Here is a 26,506-nt window from a genome sequence, read left to right as displayed (position 1 = left end):
GTTTTGTACTTGTATCACAATCACATAACCCAAAAACACCCAATCCTCATGTAATCATAGTCCCTTAGTTGTAGTCTTTAGTATGTAGTCAAGAACTCAATCTCACTCTCTTTTTGTTGTTGTTGTTGTTGTTGCATAATCATTGCTGTCTTTCCTTCCTTCCTTCCTTCCTTCCTTCCTTCCTTCCTTCCTTCCTTCCTTCCTTCCTTCCTTCCTTCCTTCCTTCCTTCCTTCCTGCCTTCCTTCCTTTTCCCCTCCGTTCTTGCCGCCCGCCCCTTAGAACCGAAGGAAAAAGGTATTAGCAAACGACCCAACCTCACACTTTGACAGTAGCAATCCTCTCTTCTATTGCAATACAAAAATAACATGGAGAACCAACTCGACGATTCTGCCTAGCCTTGGGTTAGTAAAGGGGCAGAGGAAGAGTCAGAACAGCTAGCTAGGTTCCTATGGTGGTGACAAAGGGAGATATTAAGAGGAAGGAAGATAAAGATGAGCAGGTTATATGCGTCAAGACAAGACAAGACAAGGCAAGACAAGGCAAAGGTCGAGTCTTGTAGCTAACAAAAAATAAAAGAGAGAGGGGAGAGAGAGAGAGAGAGAGAGAGAGAGAGAGAGAGAGAGAGAGAGGTTTCCAGTCAAATCACAGTGGTTGTTGATATTTCATGGGCAAAAACAGCAGTCGGAGGACGTCAGAGAGACTGGTTTGTGCACTAGAAAGCAGAGTTACTCACCCAAGAAACACGGGTCCTTGTTATGAATCTGAGCTTTTCTTCGTTGGCTCTGGCAAGAGTTGTGTAATCATATGTGTGTGTGTATGACAAAGTAAATGCATTTCGATGCTCAATGTTCTTTTCGTATCTCAGACCAAGCTCAAGCGACAGAGTACATCATCAAGAGGAAGAGTACTATCTTCTCCTCTTGCCTTCATGTCCGCCAGGCTCACCCTCACCTCTTCTCTTCCTTTCCGAGCGTCCTTGCCCTTGACCCTGTCCTTGACCGTCACCTCCTTGTTGCCCACCACCGCGTCTTCCGTCATCGTTTCCTCTTCTGTGTCCACCTCCATTTCCATCATCTCTTCTTCCACTTCCACCATCGCCACGGCTCTCGCGACGGTGATAGTCATCACCTTCGAACCCGCGGTTTCTTCCACCGCCACCGCCATAACCAGAAGGATCGCCTTGTTGGAGAGGAGGTGCAAAGCCTTGGGGTGGTTGTGCGACGGAAGATAAGGTAGGTGTGGGTGGTGCAGCGCCTCTGCCTCCGCCATAGGCATCTCTCTCATTACCGCCACGCGAAGATCTAGGTGCGCGACCAGAAGATTGGTGGCTGCGGTAGTCGTCGGTAGGTGGTGGCGGAGGAGGAGGAAGATTGGCTGCACCATGTCCGTGGTTACCATGGTTGGAGTGACGCGATTCGCCTCCGTCACGACCATGACGCCTTGAGTCTCTCTGTTCGCGATCATCATGGCGTCTGTTGCCACCTTGGTCTCTAGACGAAGATGTCGGAGTGGGGAAATCGTTTCTCATGGCTGGCGATGGCATGGCAGGAGATTGAGAAGCAGCGGGACTGGGCATCGCAGACGCGGGCATCATTGAGGTGGGGCCTTGTCCTTGTCGTCCACCGGCTCGTCCTCTTATGGATGCGCCGTTCGCGTTTGAGCTCTGCAATGTATCGTTCAACCCAGCGAACCTGCGGTCTTGGCCGTTGCCATTGTTGCGACGATCACCTGCAGGTCCAGCGGGAGCTCGGGAGGTTGCTGACGCTGGTCCAGAAGGTGTGTTTGGAGTCGGCGGGTTAGCCATGCCCATACGAGGTCCCGTAGGTGTAGATGCAGCTTGCGGTGGAATGTCGAGAATCTGCAGACGGCTGGGGTGAATGCCGACAACTTCTGGCTGCACAGACTGTGAAGGAGCTCCTGGCGGTGGTCCTGAGGGTGGAGGTGGAACTGGAAACTGTGACTGTTGCGAGCCCTGACGGTCATGGTGAGGGCGTCTGTTGCGGTTGCTGCTAGGTTCCTGAGGTGCATTGTGTGGCACATCTCTTGCATCCCCAGAGCGACCATTAGGCACATTTTGCCCAGAGAAGTTCCGAGGGTTGTTGTTACCATAACCCTTGGGACCGAGTGGAGGTCCAGAAGGGGGTTCTGGTGCGGAGCTTAAACGTCCATAGTTCGGATCTTGCATTTGCGTATCAACGGCTCTTCTAGAACCGCTTGAAGGCTCGAAAAGATCGCGAGCATTAGGCTTGGAAGGCATGTCATTGCGGCCACCTCGTACACTTCTGCCTGCAGCAGGTCCGGTTGGTGGCGGCTCCTCTCGTCTCTCCATTCTCTCAGGTTGGGCACGAGCGGCCTCCCGTGCAGCAAAAGGATTGGGATCAAGCGGCTGTCTGCGTGGCGCCTCCTTTTCGCGCACTGGCGCTGGCGGTGGGAGATCGACGGGTCTCTTAGGTGATTGTGGTCTCGAGTCTCTCGATCTTCTGTCGTCGCGTGATGAGTCTCTTGACCTGCGATCGTTGGGAGCAACTTCCCCAGAAATCAGAGCAAGACGTTCGGGATTGACAGCAACCGAAGCCTGCGGCGGTTGAGCAGAATGAGAAGATGCTCGGCTCATAGATTGGCGATCAGAACGTTCGCGATCGGCGCGTTCGAGACGGTCAGAACGCTCAGCACGATCAGTCCTGTCGTAGCTTGGGCGATCAGAAGGAGGGGCCATTGGACTGGGAGCACCAGAGTATCCTCTGTTCTCCTGAAGCAGAGTTCTTCCAGGATGAGGTCTTGCAGGACCGTATTGATCACGCTCAGCCACACGCGGCTCTGGCATGGCTGAAGGTTGAGGTCTGCCATAATGGTCACGTCTGTCATCGCGGGGAGGATATTCTGGGGATCTTTGACGACTTCTGCCTCCACGTGCTCCTAGAGGAGGAGATGCTTCTCTCGGCATGCCTGATGTACTCGAGCGCATAGCTTCGCTAGGTCTATCTAGACGTCCATACTCTGAAGGATGACCGCGCTCGCGAGAGTCATGGCGAGGAGGTAGTTGTGCAGAGCCTCGTCCAGATGGTTGTCTCGCATTGGGCGGGAGCTCTGGTTTGCTAGGCAGAGAGTGGGGTGTTCTTGTAGGCTGGGTTGATGATGGCCTCGAGTCATTCCGTTGCGAGGGAGTGTGAGCTCTCGCTTGGCCTTCGTTGGCTCTTGGTAATGGTTTGAGGGCAGCTTTTCTCTCTGGCAGTGCCTCAGATCTGTCTCCGGCGGCCTCCGGCTTGCCTGGAGCTTGTTTATCGTCGTCGATCTCTCCATCTTCTGATTCGGCTTTCTGCGCTGGGGCAAGTGGAGCCTGAAAGACTTGGGCGGTGGGGTTGAGTGGAGTCGAAGTACGAGAAGCAGGAGTTTCGGCTCGAGATGGAACAGGTTTGGCGTTGGGATCGGGTTTCTTGATAGTGTCAGATTTGTTGGTTGATGGTGGTTGTGCAATACTCACTCCTGTAAAGTGCTCCTTTGAAATCCAAGAAGGCTGCCTCTTGCGGATGTCACCCAATGTACTTGCAGCAGCAAGCTTGAGGTCAGCTCTGCCATCGGCTTTGCTGAGAGCAGTGACGGCGTCAAGAATCATCTTGCCCATAGGCTCTGCCACAGGGAATTGTTGAGCAATAGCCTTGAACACAATGATGGCATTGCGGATGTGCATGTACTCTCCGGAGTCAAAACACATTTGGAAAGCAGCATTCAGATTGGAGTGCCACTTGTACAGCAGTACACGGTACTCTTCATAGCTGAGGAATGTTTGTGGTGTGTTGTCTGGATTGAGCTTTCTTGCGAAACCAGTCAGTTGTTTCTTTGTCCCAAAAGCATTCTTCTCGTATGCAGCTTTATCGGCATGCCAAGCCGAGAGTTCCTTCAGGACTTCATTCAAAAAGCGGCCAAAATTCTCAGATTCTCTGGGTGTGCATTGGAACATGAGTGAGGACATTTGGTTCTTGCGCAGAAGACGGTCTAGCAGGTGCATAGTACGGAATCCAGGAGCGCCGTTGTTGTGAAGGAACTTCAGCATCATGTAAGTGTAGTGAGCGTCCAGGGGAGAGTTCATCATTCTTGGAAGGAAGCAGTTCTGGAGAAGACTGGTGTGCAAAAGTTCAACCTTGTTATGGAAGTCGGTGAACCAGTGATCCTTCTCCTTGTTGAGTCTGTTGCGGACCTGGGTGTAAGCGCCGATTTGACTCTTCATCTCTTGAGTAAGCTTCTCTCTCAACTCGGTGATGGCCTTCTTCCTCTTCTCTTTGTCTTGCATGCCCTTGCCCGTAACATCAGCACGGTCATTGTTGATTTGGTTGATGAGATGAGATTGGGTGGCGAGTTCCTGATCGTAACTGTTGGTGTTGACAAGAATGTCTTCGAGTCCAAGGGTCCAGAAAGTGACGTAGAAAGGTATGCTAATGTTCTGCTCAAGCTTGTCGCCAAGCAGCTCGCGTGTCTTGTCGATCAGCGGAGTCAAGACAGGATGCCAGTGTGTTTCAGGCGACGGAGTTGGAGTTGCAGCATCAACACCATTGGCGTGGGCAACGCTTTTCATCTCTGCGTCTGTTTCAGTAAGGGAAAGCATGGGCTTCTCCTCTGTAGGTGTCGAGGTGGCTTCTTCGTTCTTGACATCTTTCTCATCAGCGTCTGCCATGCTGACGTCGCCATTGGCAGCAGCTGATTGGCTCGACCTTCTGGCTTGTTGTTCGGCCTTCTTGGCAGCATCGCTCTCGGCAATAGCATGGGCGATACTTGCGCGACCGATCATGAATGCAATTGATGGCTCGAGGCCAAACTCACCCATCAAGCTGACCGTATCTGGAACGACGGCATCAAATTCGTCTGGTGAAAGTGTGCTTCGGAGTGTTTCGAGATATTGGTTAAAGACCTGGTAGAGCTTGTCCATGTTGTTTCCGAGAACTTTCAAAGGCGCATCTTGAGTAGATTCATGGTGAGCATACATCTGACTCTCCTGTGCGACAGATATCAGAAGTTGACCAGCCAGTCCAGGCTCGATGAGTGCCTTGATCAGACGACGAGACGGCTTTTCCATCTTGTGTCTTTCATCAAGCAAGGAAATGAGTGTCTGAGCCTTGAGAACAGGACCACCCGCCATGGCAAGAACTTGAGACTCGTTGAAGGTCATGTCAGATTTGATACCGACCATCTCGGTAATGATTTGTTCAAGAACCTCGAGATCGGTAGAATTGCCAGCGCGGAGCTCGTTGGTTACATACTGAAGGATGGGGGAAGGATCCATGGCAGAGTAGCGCTTGAAGATTGAACCAGCGAAGGTCGAAAGTGCGCGCAACCAGGGACTGGTGAGCATACCATCTGCTTGCACACGATTTCTGCCACCACCTCCGAGCGCGTTCATCAGACACCAGGTCAGTACATCATATCCGAGCATGCTAAAGTAACGAACACATTCCACGACAACATCAATAAGATTGTCGTAGGACTCCATCTGATGGATGGCGACTTGCATGACAATACCAGGAGAAGAAAAGGCAACCTTTGACAGTGCCTTGCCCATGGCTCGCACATTGGTCTTGCTGATACGCTTGAGAACATCCTTTGTCTCGGCCTTGGTGAGGTCAAAGGCAGATTTGATGTCAGGCAAGCGGGAGGTGGTACCATAGTGCCATTCGGCATAGATGGAGTAGCGAGTGCTGGTAGGGAAGAACTTGAGAAGCTCAAACATCTCATTGACGTCGCCAGTGTTGTGCTTGGTCAGACTGAGAGCAGGAACAAGAAGACGTTTGCAAAGGTCAATCCATCGAGCATAGTTGCTCTCAGAAGGATCATCGGTCAAACTCTTTTTACCAATACGAGCAAGCTTCATCAGGAGTGCAGAGTCTCTACCAATCTTGACGCCAGTCAAGTTCAAAAAGGTGCTGCAGAGTTGGAAGACATCATCTACTGATTGGCAGATGGGAATGTTGTCGGTCCAATCGTCCCAATAGAACTTGTACTCAACAGCATCGCCATAGTCAGGACGATCAAGATTGGCCCATCTCAGAGTCTTGGTTGGCGGAGCAGGAGTAAGGTTGAGCTGACCCTTGGGCAAGCCGGAAGGGTCGCCGATGTGAGGTCTAGCGGCATTCATTCCAGGCCTGTTAGCGAGAGGTCTGGCAGGTTCGTAGACCTTGGTGAGCATATGATGAAGGATGCGATGGATGTAGTCGGGTAACTCGTGGACGAGATCAGTCAACCAAGGGAACCTGCCCAGAATGTACAGAGCTTCTGGCAGACAGCCAATTGCCAGCAGACTCTTGACCAGAGCTACCTTTTGGTTGGCAGGTTCAGGCAAGGCTTCCTTTTCAGCATCTTCTGTAGCAGCTTCAGTGGTATCAGCTTCAGCCTTGGGAGTAGCTCGTCCAGAGGCGTTATCTCGCAGACCGCGCACAGCAGCATGCGGAGCAGGAACAGTGTCATCTGCAAGGGCACCTGCCATGGCAAGAGCATTGAGAGCACCACCACCGGGCTTTGCAGCCTTTTCTCTTTCGAGCTTCTCTTTCTCAAGTCTCTCCTTGGTCTCGCCCATCTTCTCGTCCGGTGGGTACAGATGAGGATAGAGGTCCCTGAGCGAGATGAAGCCAATTTTGATGAGGAAGGCGGCAAGATAGATGAGGTTGTCAGGAAGAACATCATGCTTGTCGCGAGCCGCAGAAGAGTAAAAGGCAAGTTTGAAACCAAGTAGCTGGGCGGCGTCCGAGTTGCCAGGAGGCACGACGCAACCAGTCTGGCGCATCCATTTGCGGGCGTTGTTGGTACGAAGGCGACGGATCATGTTCATCTCGCGACCTCTGGCATCCAGTTCGGGTTTGAGTTCTGTGTTGAGAAGATCGGCGACTGCAGGAGCGTCCAGATTTGTGATGCGGAGAGCGCCAATGTCGTAGAAAGCATCCATACCCACCTTGCGCACTTGCTGCCAGAAGTCCACATCGCGAGCCTCTTTGAGAGTAGCCAGTTGAGCACGCTGTTCCGAAGTCTGACTCCACGATGCTGAATGAGGAAGAGCCCATGCTGGTAGTGAAGTAAAGCCTTGTCCTTGAGTTTGGAAGCCCTCAGGGATGTGCTGTTCGGGCCACCACGAACTTGAGCGTAAGTACTTTATGAAGAAACGGAAGTTTTTGATGAGGAGATTTGCCATGACATCGAGGGTAATGTCCAGGACACGTCCAACGTCCAGATCAAAGGAGCCAACAAGGGCCTTGATGCGTTGGAAGGTATCCTCGGCAATGAAATCTGACGTAGAACCAGCGTTGGCAGCATTGAAGTATTCGGTGATGAGTTTGGAGTAACCTTCCGACTCTTCACGCAGCAGGTTGAAGTTGGCTTGACGGTAGATGAGGTTGGTCGTCTTGCGGTTGCGAATGGTAGAAAAGGTGTTGCGCACAAGTCCAAGAGCGGACAGGGGTTCGATGTCGAGCTCGTTGCGGAGCAGATGTGGTGAGAGACCGGCATCGTGAATGAGTGTCTTAAGAACGGGATTCTTCCAGTCTGCGTCGTCGAGCAGGGCCAGTGTGTCGGCAAAGACAGACTGCAGTTCGTCCGAAGGAGCAACTTGTTTCAGCACTTCTGCACACTCCCCCGCAGACAAGCGACCATCTAGCGTTGTCCTCAACAGCTCTTGTATGACTGTGCTCGACACCATATCCTTGTCCTCTGCATTCTCCAAAGCATCCAAAACTGACTGCTGTCCCTTTGCCTGCCAGGCACTCACGGCCTCGTCGGTCAAGTAGTCGTAAGCATAAGGAGCGGGAGGTTCCTTGGGCGTCGGTGGATACTGAGGGAGGACGAGAGGAGGAGCAGGGGTAGCTGAGGGTGTTGAGTTCAGAGCAGGGCGTGTTGGCTCTGGTTGCGAATGCTGCGGCAGCTGTTGCGGAGGCGGTTGTGATTGCGCATTCTGCTGAGGAGTTTGCGGAGGATGGGCGGGCGAGTTTCGAGCAGAGGCGGGCTGGGAGAAGTTGCCATGTCGGTTGTGAGTGGGAGTCGAGTTGTTTGAGCGATTCTGGTTTCCATTTCCATTGCGACGGTTGTTGCGCTGGTTCTGCTGGGCCAGATTGAGGTTTTCGGGACGGTGAGGGGAGGCGCGAGTCTGATGGTCGTCCTGCGGGCGCTTTCTCTTTTGCTGGGCAGGCGCCATGGTTTATGTGCGAGGCATGTGTTGGAGAGCGGGTTCTAACAAGTGCTGCTCATGGGTCGAGTGTTTGCTGTGGGTGCCTGGTTGCACCTTTCCAGTCTTGTGATTTTGCGCGTCGCTCTGCCTGCGATAATCGGCCAGTCCAAGATTACCACAGAAAAGACGCGTGGGATCCTGTCGATGAAATTGTGCGGAAAGCGCTTGGGTCGCTCCTCCTCGATGTTCGCCAAACTCTCAAGCTTCCCATCTGCGTCCCGCCGCCGCGGCCATTCAATCCAGCATGGTCTGTGCTCATACAATATCAGCCTTGGTCATTGTCACCAATACATTCACTTTTGTCACATGCTGTAATGAATACAACACCATCCATCATCAATAGTGATGTATGCTCAAAGTCATGATACAAGTCGTTTCCTGTTCCCCCTCAAACTAGGTATGCTGGACTGAGGTACAAATGCTATAACAAAACCCATCGCTATGCCATCCATAAATCAATTCACAATCATTCAATCAATCAGCGGCCGTTCACTCAGCGCAGACCACATAAGTTCAGGTAGAGACCGTTGCGTCAGCGCAGTCTACACAAGTCCTCCAGCCAGCCCCTTGGCCGTGCCTGTCACCCCGTCTGCCTTTTTCGTCACTCCATCCACTCCAGCCTGCTTGGTCACTCCCTCCAAGTTAGCTTGCTTGGTAGCCTGATTGGTGACGTTACCCACATTGGCGTTTTTCTTGATCGAGTCTGCTTGTTTGCCCATGTCGACTCCGCTCGACTTGGCTGGGTTGTCCTGAAGCTTTCTAGGCTTGCCATTTGGTTTAGGACTTGCTTCGTCCTTGGTGCCATTCTGACCAGAGTGGTCCGGGTACTCTTTACGCGCACCACCCATGATGAAGTCGAGTCTTCCACCAGTAAGAGCATTGATCTTGTCGCCGATAGCTTCGCCCTCTGCTGCGGGAGTCTCGCCCTTGTTGAACCATTTTAGCAGGTAGTATCCGCCCAGACCCCACAGGAAGAAGAAGCATGCGGCAAGACTGGTGAAGAAGACAGTCGGGAAGAGTATGACCAGAGCGATGACGACCATGAAAAGGGTGAAACCAATGGCGACAAGCAGGCCGACGAGCAGGGCGACGACAAGCGAGAAGATGAAGACGGTCAGGGTGAAGAGGATGAATAGGAACATGGGCGGGCCCGTGAGGGCAATGTTGGTGAGGAGGAAGGCCTGCAGTGCTTGTTAGTTGGCTGTGAAAGGGCTCAAGCAGAGGTCATGTCAGTACCGAAAGCTTTGGGTTCTTGACAGCAAACTGCTGGAGCTTGGTCAGGAGCTCCTGACGGCGCTCTGGCGGAAAGACAGAATCGACAATGGACATGGCTTTGGTGGTGACAGTGTTTGCCAGACCTTCAATGGTGCTGATGATGCCAGACATGGCGGGCGAGCTAGAGGTCAAGACGTAGGTTGACACTAGGAAAGGTAGCCGACGGAAGAGTGTCTCAGATGCGGAGCAAGATACAAGATGTAGTTCTAGGAAAGAGCGACGACAACAACTTAGCTGAGATTTCTTCGACTACTAATATGCGTAGGGCAATAGGGAGTTTAGCGAGTCTGGACGGGCCAGACGGCATGAGCAGCGCACAAGACGGCAGGCAAAGCAGGCTTCTGTCGTGTTTTGGCAGTCGCAACCCACGCACGACAACGTCACAGCACAGCGACTCTCCAGCGAGCTGCGGCCGTGACAGCTGCGGCCGGCACGGGCCACGCCGCATGACTCTGGACCGGCCGGAAAGCTGGAGAAGGCCGACTCGCTTTTGTAAAAAGTTTGGACGCTCGAATCTCGTTTGTCCGCAGACTGGGCAGGAACGAAGGCGCATCCACCGTTCACACTGCATCTCACAATGGCCGCACACGACGACAAGAAGAGAAAGCGAGCCCAGGAAGGCGCTGACGCTCCCAACAAAAAGGCCTCGAGCGCCGCCATCAACGTGCGCTTCCCGGCACCGCGCGACGAGCTGTTCCCCGTCATCGGTATGCGCATCGACTCGTCCGCACCCACCCCGTCGACTTACTGACGCCAGTAAACAGCTGCTGCTCCCGGACTCAACGTGCCCAGCGCTCCCTTCAAGCCCTTCGTCAAGCTCACCAACCCCAAGAAAGAGGCCGCCTCGCCCGCTCCCTCGACACACTCGCTGCTGCTGCACTCGACATCACATGCCCGTCTGGACTTTACCGCCCAACAGCAATCCAACCAAGACCTGTCCCACTACGTCGCCGTCTACGACCCTCAATCCTCTTCTCTCCAAGTCCTCCCTGCACATGCCGTCACTCTCCGCACAACCCTCCGCGCAGAAGCACAAGAAGTCGCCGCTCAGAATGCCGTCCGCACCTTTGCCCAACAACGTGAGGATCTAGGCCAGGCATTCGGTACAAAGAAGGCCAAGAAGGCTCTTGCCTCCAAGGTCGAAAACGCCATCACCTCCAATGCCGACAGGAACCGCGTCGGAGGCAAGCTCGATAACGTCGAAGCTGCCGTCATGGACAGCGTCAAGGAGGCCTCAGATGCCATGCCCGCCAAGCAGACTCAGCAAGAGGAGATTCTCGCAAACAAGCCCATTCCCAAGCCCAACCTCAGCGCCACCGAGGTCGAGAACGTCTACCCTATCGGCATGCTCATTCCTGCAGCAGACATGCGCAACTTGACAGTCAAGGAATGGCAGGACAGCAATGGCGAGGATCTCAAGTTCTCTTCGCGTTATGTCGCCAATCGTGTCTCCGCAATCGCCGTTCGTGATGACGTTCAGAGACTCAAGGCCCTCAAATACCTCATGCTTCTGATCGACTTCAACCTCGCCCTCAAACCAGCAGGAAAGGCGGGTAAGAAGGTACCACAGAAGGATCAATTACGAAGCAAGCTCCAGGACTGGCCAGAGACCTTGATCGAGAGTGTCAGGAGGAGATACTCAGACAACAACGAACTCAACAAGTGGCACATGGACAACCTGATTACACACATGGCCGCCATTGCGCTGTTCATTGATGGTTACAAGCTCGACACGCACGATCTGCGTGAAGACTTGCGTTTGGAGAACAAGCAGTACGTTACTAATCTCATGCAATCACATATCAACATGCTAACACAGTCTACAGAATGTCACAATATTTCATGGAGCTCGGCTGCAAGGTCAACAACCCCACCGAGAGGGAGCAAGCAGATTTCAAGATCCCCAACAAGGCTGTTGCTGCACAACGCAGGGTCGCCAAGTTGAAGATTCCCCTCGACTTCCCCAAGGTCAGAATGATGGCTCGCAGAAGATGATGACCTACCCATTACTGTTTATACTCAGTCTTGATCATCTGTCTACAGACATGGCTGTCGCATACAATACAAAATTTGATACCCCCTTAAATTTCTTGTTCGTACTTGTTGGAGCTTCAATCATCCACATCTTGGAATCCGATTCCAGCCATTGTGATGATCATAATGTTAGTCAGGGTCGTACCTCTAACAAATGCTGAAATCACATCTGAAACCGTTATGCAGCGACGACATGACCCTTGCAGCTTTCCGTATGATAAGCGAGTGCAGATAGTATTTCTCTGGCTTACTGCTACTTCCAAAAGTGATCAACCAAGTTCTTTCTGCGTGGACATGCCGAAGACGAAAATCAGACTGCGAACCCCGGATGGCTCACCCAATTCGCCTTGGTTCTTCCACATTCTCCACGATTGAACAGAAGAACAGCCAAATTCTGTCATAGAGGTAATTATCCTTGTCTAGGAAGACAAAAATCAACCAGAGACGCTCGAAATAAAACTCCCCATACATGCTTGAAGCTCCCGACTAAGTTATATCGTCGTTATCAGAACCCCGAAAGACGAGGCGCAGGGTCTCCTGTCAAGGGTCCACTTCCGAATTTGAACGCTTCCAATGCTTCTGTCTAGATTTCCAGATTCCAGAAAGATAACCTTGCTCTGTTGTGGCGGGTATAAATGCTGGTTGGTTTGGAGCGATCTCGAATCTTCTCAATGTTCATGCGTGCTCATGTTTAGTCTTGTTTGTTTGCTGAAGATTTGGTACTTCTATCAGATGGTGAATCAGCATTTCACCACAAGAGATTGAGGCTTGTCAGGACTCACTGGATGATCTTTTTGGCAACAAAGTAGGTTAAGGACCCGACGAGGGCAACTTTGAGTAAGCCACCCATAGCTCCTCTTCTTCCAGATCCATTGTTGTAGTTTCTCCAGTGTAGGGTGGGTTCATGCGGGAATGGATAACTGCGAAAGGCAGGCCGCGAACGTTGGACTGAAGAAAGCATAATGTGGTAATATTGAAGAAGAATAAAGTAATACTGATAGTGAGCAGACTGGATATGTTATGATTTATAGTTGCAGCAAGGCTTCGGAGCTTCCGACGTTGCAGCAGCAGGTCCGCGGACTCTCCCTAGGCGTGTTCGAACGGAGAAGGATCATGAGACTGATTTGGAGAACTGTCGGGAGAGATTTGTGCAAGAAATACTTGGATATTTGCTACTCAAATTGATTGCACTCAGGTTTGGTGTCGTGCTTCACTGAAAGTACGACATATGATGCGATCAGACAAAGGCGCAGGGATGGTAGAAGCAAGATCGGACTGCTGTTGACGACGGATGGCGACAGATGGCGACAGATATCTACTAATGTACTCTGCCTCATGACCTTCATCCTTGGGAAGTGTCCGTCCATACATATATCCCAAGGCTGGTGTGACAAGTCTTAGTACTGTCAAGAAGGATAAACACAAAACTCCTGCCATTGCTTGTCTGTATAGTCTGATTGCGTTCCATCAGTGTGTCTGTCCGTGCGATTGTTGGCGTCAATGCTTGCACTCAAGTGCCAGTCGTATACCAAAACGTGTGACTTCACTCGGTTCTCTGCTTGCAAACCTCTGGAAGGAACAGGCCGGCTGTTGCCCTCTTCGGAAGTTCTCCGATGGCGGCCCCGCATCGCTCCTCCCTGTTCTGCAACCTCACCCCACTTCTATTGCGGAGAGAACGCCTTTCCCAACCTCCACTCTCGCTTCTTCAGTCTTGAATCTCGTGTTCTTTCCCTGCCTTCTAGTTTATGCCTTCTTGCAGCATTGGTAAATGAGCTTTAGATCCCTAGTAGGTCATGAACGAACAACATGGCTGGTATGACTCCGAAAGCCATGACTCGCTCGGCACATCTCCATGGCTCGTCGTAGTCGCTACTCTAAGCCACCTTCGCAAAGATCGTCCCCGCTATACATCCACAATCTTGGCAACCAGCCTGAGCCAAGATGTGAATGTTGCCCTATCATGGATTGTCGTTGCATTGGCGGACGGCCAGGAACGAGTACTTAATATGCTTGAAATCCGCCGTTTCGAAGCCTAGGTCAACCATATTCTGTTCTAACGATGAAGTCAAGTCTCTCAGTCAATGCTTTGTTAGCATTGGCAAGCCCTGCCGCAGCATACACCTCATGGAGCTATACCAATGTGTCTGATCCTTACTATGGACAGAGTCCGCCGGTCTATCCCTCCCGTAAGAATTGTGCTTTTGATACCAAGTTCAGTATTAACATGGTCTACAGCTGCCGGCAATGGCTCAAGTAGCCCTCAATGGGCCAATGCTTATGCTCAAGCACGCAGCCTCCTTGCTCAAATGACACTTGAAGAAAAGGTCAACGTAACTCGCGGATTCACTGGAACCTGCGTCGGCAACACTGGTGCCGTACCTCGTCTAGGTATCAAGCCAATGTGTCTTTCAGACGCCCCAGACGGTATCCGTGGTCAGGAATTTGTCAGTGCTTTCCCTGCTGGTATTCATGTTGCTGCCACATTCGACAAGGATCTCATGTATGCCTACGGCCGTGCTTTGGGCGAGGAGTATCATGGTAAAGGTATTAACATTGCTCTTGGGCCTGTCGCAGGACCGTTGGGAAGGGTTGCCAGAGGAGGCAGGAACTGGGAAGGTCTTTCTGCGGATCCTCATCTTGCTGGTGCTGGTATGGGAGCTATCACTAGAGGTATTCAGGATGTTGGCGTCATCGCTACTGCGAAGGTACAAACACAACGCAAAGAAAGAAATATTCACGTACTGACAACTGCCTAGCACTGGCTGCTCAACGAGGAAGAATTCCGCCGAAACCCTGCGATTGGGGAAGGTGAAGGTGAGTTCCAGTTCAACAATCAAAGCCGATCTTGAAGCTGACATCTTCTTAGCCATGTCATCCAACACTGACGACAAAACTCTGCATGAATTGTACGTTTACCCCTTCATGGATGCTCTGCGAGAGAACGTGGGCAGTGTTATGTGCAGCTACCAACGCTCCAACAACTCCTATGGTTGCCAGAACTCCAAACTCCTTAATGGAGTCCTCAAAACCGAACTAGGCTTTTCTGGTTTCGTCATGTCCGATTGGGAAGCACAACACTCGGGTGTCGCCTCCGCGAATGCTGGTCTCGATCTTGTCATGCCCGATGGTGGTTTCTGGGGTGGCAATCTCACACAGGCAGTCAACAATGGCTCTGTCTCCATTGATCGTTTGAATGATATGGTCACTCGTCAGCTGGCTTCATTCTTCTATGTTGGTCAGGGCAATGGGTTCCCAACCGCAGCTGTGCACAGCAATCTACAACTTCAGGAGCCCGTCAACGTTCAAGACGACCACTCCGATCTGATCAGAGAAATTGGCGCTGCAGGCACTGTCTTGGTCAAGAATGTCAACAACACTCTACCTCTCAAGAACCCTCGCTTCTTGGCAGTATATGGATATGATGCAACCGTGAAGGCATCCCCTTGGCAGAATCCTACAAGATATGGTGGTGGATACGAAGTCAACTTTGGGTGGAACACCTTCAACGGCACAATGATCACTGGCGGAGGGTCTGGTGGTAGCACACCTCCATACGTCATCTCACCCTTCCAAGCCATCCAAGAACGTATCGCCAAAGACAAGGGAATTCTTCGCTGGGACTTCTACTCAGAAAATCCCACACCGCCTTACGTCAACACTGATGCCTGCTTGGTCTTTGTCAACGCTTACGCATCCGAGAGCTTCGATCGCACAACCTTGGCGGACGAGTTCAGCGACAACCTGATCAAGAACGTCGCCGCCAACTGCTCAAACACCATTGTTGTGATTCACAGTGCTGGTATTCGTGTTGTTGACGAGTGGATTGGCCATGAGAACATTACCGCCGTGCTCTTCGCAGGTCTTCCAGGTCAAGAATCAGGACACTCGCTAACAGATATTCTCTATGGCGACGTCTCACCTTCTGGCCGCCTTCCCTACACTGTCGCCAAGAAAGAAGAAGACTACGGCAGTCTTCTCAATTCCACCATCTCTTTTGCTCCTTATCCTCAGTCCACCTTCTCGGAAGGTGTATACATCGACTACCGCCACTTCGACCACTACAACATCACTCCACGATTCGAATTCGGCTTTGGGTTGTCCTACTCCACTTTCAACTACTCCAAACTGCACACGGCAAAATTGGCCGATGGAGACTTATCTCCTTACCCCAATGCAAACGTCGCCATTGTCCCTGGTGGTCACCCTCAGCTCTGGGACGAGATCTTCTCGGTTTCATTCGACGTCATTAACACTGGCAAGACGTTTGCTCACGAAGTCCCTCAAGTCTATGTGGGCATTCCAGGTGCACCTAAGAAGCAATTGAGAGGCTTTGATCGTGTGCCCCTGCAGCCTGGACAGACCAAGAGAGTCAATATTCCTCTCACGAGAAGGGATCTGAGTGTTTGGGATGTGGTGGCTCAGCAGTGGAAGTTGCAAGCCGGAACGTATAAGCTTTGGATCGGTGCCAGTAGTAGAGATGTCAAGTTAGAGGGTAGTCTCACTGTGTGATGCTAGACACAAGTGCACGAAACCAAATACCTCCTTTTCCGAAGAGCTTGCTCGTGTCTCGATCTCCATCTACATGTCATTGTCTGAGATGTCTAAGCAAAGACACGGATTTGGAGTGATTTTACGCAATCAACGGAGTTAACTCCATGGGCCATTTGCAAACTCCTGGGGGCCGAGTTACGGCTTTCGGCAGGAATGGCCGCTGACCATACAAGTTCCATCATGTGATCCTTGGAGAATTCTATATCGCGAGCCGTTCATTTCGTGTCTCGCGACGTAATGACCTGTCGTGGACACCTCGTGAGCTACCAAGAGGCTGGATCTTGCGTTGCGATCGCGACTGGGAATTTGCATACCTCTGGCGGATACCACGACTTTGTGTCAGAAGATGTCGGATCGACATGAGAAAAATTCCCTTTTCAGAGCTATGAAACTGCTACAGTATCCCCCTTTGATTTAAAAGCGCCCCCAAAAGCATGTTTTCACTGATTCAAAAAACCGAAAAAGAATTGTAAGGCTTTGTTGACGCAGCGAATGGCTTACTTAGCCGAATGCATGGCTTGCGACAACGGACCAAAGAACGTTCGTTTACGGATCGACATACGAAAACATCTCTCTCAGATCTCGACTCTGAAACAGAAAAAATTGTCCTGCTGATGTTGCGCAAGGTTTTTGTTTGAATGGTCAAAAGGGGGGGGATCTGCAAAAACGCAAACTATGATAAGCATAATCAAAACACACGATTCCGGGGGTGAAACATGCGTTAACTCCACCTTCGGATCCCTATGCGAGGGGTCCGAGATGGGGCAAAAGTATTCAGGCTTCCGAAAATTTCTTGTCGATCCCGCATCTTCCGAGGGGTTTGAGGGTCATGGTTTTACTTTGTTTCTTGGTATTGGAGCCGAATACGCTGGATACGAATGTGACTGGCTGCCGTCCGACCGCGACTCCTCTTGGGATCTGATTCGTCTTCTTCATCTCCCTAGTCACTGTCAGGGTCTCGTGCTGATGATCTTCTCAGGGTAAGGGTACAGGGTCCTCGAAAGTCGGGGAGATGCAAGTTATTTTTTCTATTTTTATTTTTTATTTTTTATTTTTTTGGATAGAGATGTAATCATGGAGATATGAAAAGCGAGATTTTTGCATGAACATCATTTAGATTCTAAGAATATTATGTGTCTATACATGTAATCGTGACAACGTTCAACCCACAAGGAGGTTGGAAATGGTATCATCGCGTAAATAAAGAGTGTGTCATCCATCCGAACTCCAAGGTATCAAAACAGTATATGCAGATGCAGTCGAAAAGATCGTGTCGAAATATGAAACACCTCATCTGCATACCCAGAACAAAATGTAGATCTCCAGAAATCGATGTGATTGGTATTATACATGGTGTAGTAGCTCGAGGGCTGTCCGCCTTGACAACGTCTAGAAGATTCAGACAGCAGGCATGTATGAACGTCTCAGCCTTTGGCGCGAAGTTGCAACAAAATCTGCTTGTTCGCGATAGCGTTGATGGCGATGCCACATCTTCTGACATCTTGCTGACTTGACGTGGTAATCTCTGGTCCAAAGTCTGTAGAAGGTTGCACCACACATGGGACACGCTAATAGTCGTGCATGCGGTGCGCGTTCGCGTTGGTGACGTAGAAGATTGCTGCGGGAGGAAAAAACACGTCCGTCGCAGCCGTGATCGTAACATGTTCGACTTGAATCTGATGGTGAACATGCTTTCGTTGCAGGCGATCCAGCGTCGTCAGAAAGGGGTGATGGAGTATCATTGCTCAGGAGACCTGGTTCACTCGAGGGGCTCTGCATACTCCAGAAACTCGGACTTGTTGGAGATGGAGTGGATGCATATACGCCCTGCATGGTAGTGGTAGTGGTTATTGGTTGTGCGGCAACAGTGTCCACTGAATAGCCAGCGTTGGTAACATTACAGGTTGTCCAGGCATCCATCAGATTGTAACAAGAATCCCGGCGGTCTGAAGCGTATGTGGTAGTCTTGTTGAGGGAATATTGGTCTGATAGTGACGCGATAGGGTCGATTTGGTTGATCAGATAACTCGTGTTTGACGAACATAGTTGGCTATGCTGATAGGACGGGAATGCTATCGTCAAGTCAGTTTGCATACAAGTGCAAAATCTTCTGACGGTCATACAATATGTGTTTGGCGGGATGCTGGGAGATGGAACGAAGCTCCACTCGTTGTTCCACGTCGAATCGGCGTTGATAGGAGCTTCTGAATATGTCCAGGCCATAGGTAGTTGATAGTAAGCATCCATGTTGAGATATCTCGATGTCGGTACTGATGTCGATAATGTCATCTCTGTGTGGACGGGGCGATGGCACAATATATCACTTCATCACTTTGCAGTATTGTAAGGCTGAACTCTCTACCTTTGAAATGCTGATAACCAGCCGGGTCGAGACTTGCGTAGTCTCGAACCCAACTGACATTGTCATCAATAGCCTTGTTGAAACAAGCCCAACGTCGGTGAGCTTAACATGCTGTCGCGGCGAGACCTGAACGGAGCGGAGATGGCCCGCGCAAGTCTATTGGCTCGGTGATCGTCCATCCTGAGGCGCTCGCCTGAGAATGGGAAGGCGCGACGGTTTGGATGAACGTAAGGATTTGAGCAAGGTGGCGTTAGCACCTCCAGAGCAATGACCAATGGATCGCCTCGCATTACCTCCTGACCGTTGACGAGAAGATGGACATGCCAAGGTTACTTGAAAAGACGATACAATCCTTTCGAGGTTCGGTGTTGAAAGAATTATAATATTCAGCATCATGGTTTAATTCCCATAGTGATAATTGAAAAAAATTATGTTTCCATATAAGTCGTAGGGCTCCAGCTGCCGGCCGGCGTCGGAGGTGAAGCATCCTTTGGCACGACCTTGTTTGGGTTTGAATTTGCATAAACACGTGGGATCTGCTTTTAACGTTAGAATTGCAATTGCGCCATGGTGTGAGGAAAACTCCACGAGTATCAAGCTGCAACTTAATGCACTGTACCGCTGCCTGCTTGTAGTCTAACCGTACCAAAAACGCGCAATTGATCACATGGGAAGGTGCAATTCTAGATGGATAGTTACCTTGATGGCCATACCTCAGTTCTGCGATTCGATGCGACATTTTGCAAGACACACGAAGACTGCTTAGTATGGTTCAGGTAAGGTATGCAATGCAAATATTGCCGTACTCACGTAAGACATTGGCTTGGGAGAGGGTACTGTAGGCGGCCACAAGTATTCGTCGAAGAGTCGTAAGGTGTATGATGCTCTGTAGACGATCGAAGGTATCCAGAAGAATTGCAAGATGTACAGTAGTATGATCAGCTTCAGCTTCCGAACAGTCCCTGTCGGACCGAGAGCCGGCAAGGGAGACCGAGCATATAACTTCCATTCATGGTCTATCGCTCCAGCGTTGACTTCTGTCTGCTCGGGAAGGCGCCGAATCTGAACCTTGATTCAGCCCCGGATATAACCCTTCTCGGGACCTCACACATCCGTATGAGGTACAATAGTCTTCACCGAGACAACTGTAAATACGACTCTGGCACAATGCTGGCATTTTAAGCGACCCGAAGCACGTTGATGATACAGTAGCATCAGGTCGGTAGGTAGGACAACTCGATCTCTGACAATTACCACATATATACGCCCTCGGTCGTCAGAACATGTATACATGTATATTCTTCGCCAAGACATTTCTCCTCGCCAAAATGTTTCCAGGCTCTTACTATGAGTCTTGCACAGCAGATGGAGCGGTCGTCGCGGACAGGTATTGACAGTCGCCATGCACAGATCTCATATCGGCCGCAACTAGTTCGTCCGTCGCGAACTCTTCCCCAACATCTGAATAGACTTGGGTTCATCATCGATCGTTGAGCTTGCAAAGCTTGGTATCTGCAAGTCTGAAACTTGCGAAATACATGATCCTGAGGCTGCAATGAACGTCACAACAATTCCATATCTTCAGTGAAAGAGATTCCTTCCGATACTCCTATTTCAAGATCAGCGGCCAACCACGATCTGTTGTTGAGCATTCTGTTCCGTCATCTGACACAAACGATGTCTGCTTGAACCTCGCGTTTGTGCAGCTTTATGGCAGAGTCAGTGCTGAATAACTGGTGGTCGGGATTGAGGAGATATGTCAAGTAAGCGAATTTGGAACTATAAGGCTGTCGTTTGTGGAACCACAGTTGATGATCTCGATTCCTGACGGACGGTGCTGAAAGACAGAACAGGTTCACAGCTCATATCTGCAACAATACTCTATCATTACAAGGCAGTTACCATTCAATACTTCGTGCATCTTGTAGATGTTGACTTTGTTGGTGCACGTTTTCATGCGTGCGCGTGCTCGAAACAACTCTCCTCGTTGTGACCTAAGCTTTCATTCTCCGCGGGCAGCACGATCAGTTGTGGGACCCAGTCGAGCGAGATTCAGCTGAACGGCACCGAGTGCCAAAGTTCCGTATAGAGGAATATAGGTTCTCCAGCGACATGATCACGGGAACCATTGATGGATTTGGACGAGATCTGACGGCTGTCGATCTTGCGCAACGAGAGATTCAACACATCTAGATATGCTTGAACGGTGTCTTACGCACAAGCGCAGAAGTAGCTAAGAAGGTGCTGTCCGATGTACGAGTCCGGCTGAAAGAGCCCTTCTAGAGCAGAGTGGGGATGGATCTCAAACAGTCAATCTGGCGACCCACTCGTTCGCGGTCTGGGGCCGGAGATTTGGGGCAGAGTGGGATGAATGGTTGATAGCATGAGACAGGAAGGTCCATCTTCTAGATGAAGTAGTCTGTAACCAGCTTAGTACAAGTCGAATCGCACGCTCACGGCCGAGAGGAAGAATAGAGAACCATCCTCATTCTCAGAACGAGTTCCAGTATAGCCCTTGGGCACTTCAGGGCGGATATGGAGATGGCTTGAATGAGAGGCTGTTCGCGGAAAGACACCAGATGCAGTCAATGAAGCACGAAGCTCATTGACAGCGGTACAATCTCAGCTCCCCTTCGATAAGTTCAACTCCGATCTCCGCAAAAAGTCACAGTTGAAGAACTGCGACTACGAATCGCCACGTTCGTTTCGAGATAACCAGCTATGGTGTCTCGAGAGTCCATATCGGTCCAGGCCTGACGGCTAGCATCAATCTTTTGCGACCATAAAGTTGAGACAGACAAGTGGTCACATGTTGAAGGCACCGACTACCCCGTTCTTTGGGTCGAACAACGCGATATCGCCAATCCAGACTGCAGCACTCTTATCGCTCAAGCGGCCAGTGATAGATAGCAACGTGATCTCTACTACGAGAAAAGGTTAATGAGATCGGTCAGTCTACGAGCAGTACAGATTGGTTGGAAGATATACAGAAAAGCGACTTACAAGGATATCTCGTCCGTCGTCCACTATCGCTCAGGAGTGGGAGTGTGGTGGATCGGAAGGATATCGTAGATGAACCACTATATGCCAGATCTTCTTGGTATCTCACGAGGTGCGATTTCCTTTTTGGTTGTATTCTGTTTTTCCTTATTGAGGAACGTGGCACGGCCCAGGCCATACCGTTGTGTTTCTTGGCCAGTGAATACGAACCACAAGCAGTACTTGGGCAAAAATTGGCGATTCGCTTTTACTCGAGAGCCTTCATAACAGCTGCGACATCATCCATGATCGATGCTCGTACACCATTTGGCAAAGCTCATTCAGGGGCGCTCAGCCTTCCAGACTCACGGCCTGGCGTCATTGCCCCCAAGGAGCATTTCCCTGGACGAGCATTTCCCTCAAGGAGCAGATTAAAGATCTGAAGGATTTGTGGCAACTTCAGAAAGCTGCAACTCAAGCCGATGACAAATGCAGGCGTGAGCCTATAGATTGAATAGACATGATCGCTGATAAGATTCGCGGTCCAACGGGGAATATAGACGCGGATATTGTTCTTGTGAATGATTTTGCTTGGACGCCCTGCAAGTCCAGTGGGGACATCTTGCTAGACCTCGTGCAGCTGGTCCACCAATCTGCAAGGATGCAGAGCTCTCTGCGAGGTGTTGTATGGCGATGAGTGCTTACAACCTGTTTCTCTCACGCATCCTCGGACCGAACGTGCTAATGTGTGTTGATGGTAGGTCAGCAAAATTGTCGCTCAATTCCAGCAGACTTCAGCGATTGTGTCCATGTACACATCTTATCAGCCACATACGAATAGACGAATTGCGATAAATCGACCTGATGGCGCGAGGACACCGAGAGGAAAGTTGATTGTTCCCGATTGACGCAGCCTGTACGCGCGTCAAAGATAAACTTCGGAGGAAATACATCCTTTCCATGTACCTACCGTATATGTGCCTACACAGTGCTATCTAGCATTTTTTCTGAACCAGGTCAATTTCTCATGAAGTAGTCGCGACGTGTTGTGGTGTTGTACGTCCAAGACCCCAACCCGAAGGTGGCGTGATAGCTTGGCACTTCTGGGCTACACCAACTCATCGACAACCTAATTAGGCTATACACATAACCGCTGCTCTCAACTCCCATCATATTCTCAACGCTGTCATTGTGTCGTTTGCTTCCATCAAGCGTCTTCTGACACCCAAACGCTTTTCCTTTGTCCGAACGCATCCGGGTCCTGCGACGGTGGCATAGTGACGCGTTGGCGACTGCTCAGTACCTCGAGCTCCATATCTGTATCAACAATAGCCGTCAGAGACGAGAATATCCGTCAATCTAATGACTCTCCAAGACGCATATTAGCGGTTGTGATTACCGGAGGCTTCACCCATGCGGGTGAGTATTAAGCGACGTCACAGACGGAATCTAACACATGACCGGCACCTGTTCTAGAGCTATGTAAAGTCTTCGCGGAAAGGGGACATGTTGCAGAGTTTGCTACAAACGCTGGCCAAGAGGATTGGGCCAAGTATTGTCCCCTCATTAAAACTGTGCACTCTTTCAGCCCAGGTCCATCAGATGAGGAGACGGAAGCACACTAACGACGTATGCTTCCATGGAGCCCGGCGGATGGGCTGAGCTCCATCATGTGAAGTCGAATTATTTCTGGGACTCGTACTGGACGCACACCTATCTTCATCTCAAGGAGATGGCATTGACTCCTGTTAGTCGTCCTGACTTCACCATCGCCGACTTCTTTGCCGACGCGGCTGTCAAACACACGATGGTCGAGCTCGGCATACCTATTGCGATTGTATGGCCACAGATGCCATTTCTGATGGCTCTTGTATCTTAGATCTCTGGTCAGCCGGGCTTTCAAATCGATATGAGCCTCACTTCGGAACGTGCACCTAGTGCATCGCGCATAAAGAATGAGATGGTGTTATTCTGGGCACTGCCTTCGCTCATAAAATGGCTTAAATGGACGAAGCAAATGCGCATGAAAGCCGGTGTGACGCACAAAAGCCCCTCAGTTTCTAAACCTGACTATCTCGTTCTTGTGATCTCTTTTTTCGGTTTGGAGGTGTCCAAGGATCTTCCGCCATCGATTGTGCCATGCGGGCCCATCCTAGCCGACAGCTACAATGAACTTGACGAGAAGCATGCGAAGTCCCTAGCCCAGCACAAGCGGGTACTTCATGTTGCCTTGGGAACACACATAATCCTGCAAGGCGCAGACGTTGCCAAAATTCTTGATGGTATCATTCAAGTGCTCGACGATCGCCACATTGACGGCGTCATCTGGGCTGTTGGACATTCTCCTCGACAAGAATTTCACTATAATAAGAGCCTCACTCGTGCAGGTCAACAAACCCGCACTCTTGGAGAAATACTTGACCAAGCAGATTCAGATATTATGTTCCCCTTGTTTGCTCCTCAGCACGCGATCTCAGAACACAAGAGCACCGTGTTGTTCTTGACTCACGGAGGCAGTTCTTCTGCTAACGAAGCACTCTACCACGGTGTTCCAGTCCTGACTCTCGGCTTTTTCTTTGACCAATTGAGAAATAGTGCTCGTTTGCGTAGCGCGGGCGTTGGTTTATCTTTGGACAAGCTACATTACACTTCTTGTGAAATATGCGACAGCATTGCGCTCATCGTGGGCGATCAGGATGGTCGATTCGCACAAAATCTCAAGCGCATGAAGGGCGTTGCAAGAATTGCATCAAGATGTAGATATCTTGCTGCCGACCTGATTGAGCAGTCCATGATCGATATCGATTCCTGGATGGTAAGGAGATGCACCCTAGATACCTGCAAACAGCTGATATGCGGATGTCAACGTGGACAGCGAAGAAATGGGACCTGCGATTACTGACTTTGGGCACCAGTCTGATCGTTGTTGCAGGTATGAGCTATATAGGTCGGGCGATCTACACTGCTTTTCGTTTCCGCACAAGATTGTTCGGGAAATAATGCTCAGAGACAGGATATTTTTAAGTTGTTCTTCATTAAACAAGTTTGCCCGATGGTGGTCATCTTGCTACGTCGAAGACAGTCCACGGCTCATCTCAATTCGACAATGTGGGGGACAGTCTTCCTGGACCACTCCGTCTGAGCGTAACATCTTGATAACGCGGAGATGTCTTTTCCAATCGTTTGGTAGAAGATGCATCGCCATCGTATGGTTCGTTCGTCTATTCAACCCTGCAAGTACCTTTAGTTGTGTGACCGTTGGTATGAGACAGCACAAAACTAAGGTGTTGACAGAACCTGGGCACGTTGACCAACGAGGCTAAAGCTAGAGATCTAACAACCTTCACGAAGAGGATAACCGGACGTCCATTGCTAGTATCAGATGCAGTCTGTCGAGCTGAATCCGGATCGTCGGACCGAAAGATGCCGCAAGGGGTCGACATAAGCAGCTTTGAACCAGCCGAACGAAGATCAGAGGTTGGCTTGCTTCACATATCCCAACAGCCATGCGCAGACTTCCACTGCGGTATCAATAAGACTACTCATAGACGCTTATCATGCAAGAAGATATACAAATATGTTTCGCACCTTCTCATCCGGGGAAGCAGCAAAGTCAACCGTAAATCTACATACAACTAGTGGATCAACGACAACCAGACTACACACTACCATTTTTGTCCTTATCATCTGGTTTCAAGTGGTGGCTGTGCACAATACGGCAGATCAGACACCTAGTAAGTTCAGATGTAAGGATGGGAACGAGCGAGATGAAGATGGGACTTTCGACATTCAACATCTTGGAAGATGATGATCTTCGGCAGTTAACGACTTGTAAATTCTCAATTCATGTTTCATGAAACATCTGTAACGTTATCTGTGACGTTCAGAGACCGTTCCTGACAGCTCTATCTCTGGCCAAAAAGTCACTGCGGCTCTGATTAAACTTGTATAAGCTTGTCCTGCAGTCGAGCCTCACTGACCGACAACAAAAGCATGTTTCGCAAAACAGGTAGAAATATTCAAGGAGATTGATGAGCTTAAAGTGTTACAATTATAGAGGCTATACTTGTGCTACCTAGAGTTCGCTTTATGTACTAATTCTATCAGGCACAACATGTCAAAGTATCGGGCGAACTAGAACAACTCGACACAAGCTGTTCATCCACCGCCTCTTCGGTTGCGGATGAAACAAAGTCGCCAGCTAGATCAGTGATGTCACAACCTCAGATGTTGTAGCACCAGAGGCCTGAGTGATCGTGATTGTCGTTTGATAGACTGACTTGAGAGCGGTGGTGCGAGTCATGATTGATATGGGACTCGAGCTCGACGGGCTACTATAGGAAGATCACTTGGTACTGGCAGAAGAGCCTGGTCCATCGTTACCGAAGGCAGGGAAACGAGGTGCTGATCCATCACAAGAGTATTGCACCAAGTAAGGACTCTTTTGCGTGGTCGAACTGTCAATAATGGTACTACCATCAGGTGCAGTAATCTTGAGCTCGTAGTTCCCGCCTTGCTGAGCATTGGCGTAGATGAAACGTAGTGGCGTATAGGTTCCTTGGGTGAGATTAATGCTGTATGTCGTTGCACTTGAACCAAGCCTAGGATCAACATAGTTTTGGACCAGATTGGCGTCTCTTCGAGTGTAGTTGTTGTATGCATTGGGCCCCAGCCAAAGTAGGAAGATGTCGTCGACGCTAGGCGCGGTGAATGTGTAGTTTCCAGATTCTTTGGCGTATAGGTAACCACGGTTGTTGATGGTGATGTTCGTAGTGGTAAAGTCAGGACCTTGGCCGTAAACTTGCTGAGGTGGAGAGCCGTCTGAGGCGTTGAATCCAAGTTTGGTCGTGGTGCTCTCGTATTCCACCGGTGCTGTCTGAAAATATGATGCATTGAAAGAAGAGTATGGGTCAGATGAACTGTAGTCGTTTCTGTAGGGATTGTCTTGAACGGCGTATGCAAGACCTTGGTTGTCACAGCTGACGTCAGGCGTGTTGGTTGGAGTCTGAGACGAGGTGGTAGAGCTGCTCGGAGACATAGAGGTGGAGCTCGAAGATGTTGACGAAGGCATGGACGAGCTAGAGCTCGATGGGCTTGGAGACAT

At 50.3% G+C, this 26,506-nt stretch overlaps 7 protein-coding genes across 7 annotated transcripts; 3 read left to right on the top strand and 4 right to left on the bottom strand.

Moving 5' to 3' along the window:
- Nucleotides 1-908: 908 nt before the first annotated feature.
- On the bottom strand, nucleotides 909-8,168 carry M437DRAFT_63103 (uncharacterized protein; the record flags this gene model as incomplete). The annotated part of the gene is made up of 1 exon (XM_041024200.1): nucleotides 909-8,168. The coding sequence occupies one exon, from the start codon at nucleotides 8,166-8,168 to the stop codon at nucleotides 909-911; it is 7,260 nt and encodes a 2,419-aa protein (XP_040883961.1).
- Nucleotides 8,169-8,743: 575 nt separating this feature from the next.
- Nucleotides 8,744-9,587, bottom strand: M437DRAFT_40106 (uncharacterized protein; the record flags this gene model as incomplete). Its single annotated transcript, XM_041020126.1, has 2 exons — nucleotides 8,744-9,382; nucleotides 9,438-9,587. 2 exons carry the CDS (start codon nucleotides 9,585-9,587, stop codon nucleotides 8,744-8,746), a joined length of 789 nt encoding a protein of 262 aa, XP_040883960.1.
- A 652-nt stretch (nucleotides 9,588-10,239) lies between these two features.
- On the top strand, nucleotides 10,240-11,471 carry M437DRAFT_39260 (RNA polymerase I associated factor, A49-like protein; the record flags this gene model as incomplete). Its single annotated transcript, XM_041019978.1, has 2 exons — nucleotides 10,240-11,249; nucleotides 11,303-11,471. Coding segments are annotated over 2 exons (1,179 nt in total), but the record flags the coding sequence as incomplete, so codon positions are not given.
- A 2,098-nt stretch (nucleotides 11,472-13,569) lies between these two features.
- On the top strand, nucleotides 13,570-16,019 carry M437DRAFT_38898 (beta-glucosidase-related glycosidase; the record flags this gene model as incomplete). Its single annotated transcript, XM_041019911.1, has 4 exons — nucleotides 13,570-13,696; nucleotides 13,746-14,215; nucleotides 14,267-14,318; nucleotides 14,377-16,019. The coding sequence occupies 4 exons, from the start codon at nucleotides 13,570-13,572 to the stop codon at nucleotides 16,017-16,019; spliced, it is 2,292 nt and encodes a 763-aa protein (XP_040883958.1).
- Nucleotides 16,020-17,555: 1,536 nt separating this feature from the next.
- On the bottom strand, nucleotides 17,556-17,723 carry M437DRAFT_11364 (uncharacterized protein; the record flags this gene model as incomplete). Its single annotated transcript, XM_041018610.1, has 1 exon — nucleotides 17,556-17,723. A coding segment is annotated over one exon (168 nt), but the record flags the coding sequence as incomplete, so codon positions are not given.
- A 4,366-nt stretch (nucleotides 17,724-22,089) lies between these two features.
- M437DRAFT_72440 (UDP-Glycosyltransferase/glycogen phosphorylase) lies at nucleotides 22,090-24,402 on the top strand (the record flags this gene model as incomplete). Its single annotated transcript, XM_041025858.1, has 6 exons — nucleotides 22,090-22,148; nucleotides 22,778-22,821; nucleotides 22,879-22,976; nucleotides 23,081-23,239; nucleotides 23,282-24,158; nucleotides 24,191-24,402. 6 exons carry the CDS (start codon nucleotides 22,090-22,092, stop codon nucleotides 24,400-24,402), a joined length of 1,449 nt encoding a protein of 482 aa, XP_040883956.1.
- A 1,345-nt stretch (nucleotides 24,403-25,747) lies between these two features.
- M437DRAFT_39399 (uncharacterized protein) lies at nucleotides 25,748-26,506 on the bottom strand (the record flags this gene model as incomplete). The annotated part of the gene is made up of 1 exon (XM_041020006.1): nucleotides 25,748-26,506. The coding sequence occupies one exon, from the start codon at nucleotides 26,504-26,506 to the stop codon at nucleotides 25,748-25,750; it is 759 nt and encodes a 252-aa protein (XP_040883955.1).

Source organism: Aureobasidium melanogenum (genome assembly GCF_000721775.1).
Source record: "Aureobasidium melanogenum CBS 110374 unplaced genomic scaffold scaffold_2, whole genome shotgun sequence".
In the NCBI taxonomy this organism is placed as follows: Eukaryota; Fungi; Ascomycota; class Dothideomycetes; order Dothideales; family Saccotheciaceae; genus Aureobasidium; species Aureobasidium melanogenum.
Note: the sequence above shows the minus strand (reverse complement) of the source record. Positions and strands in the feature narration are given on the sequence as shown.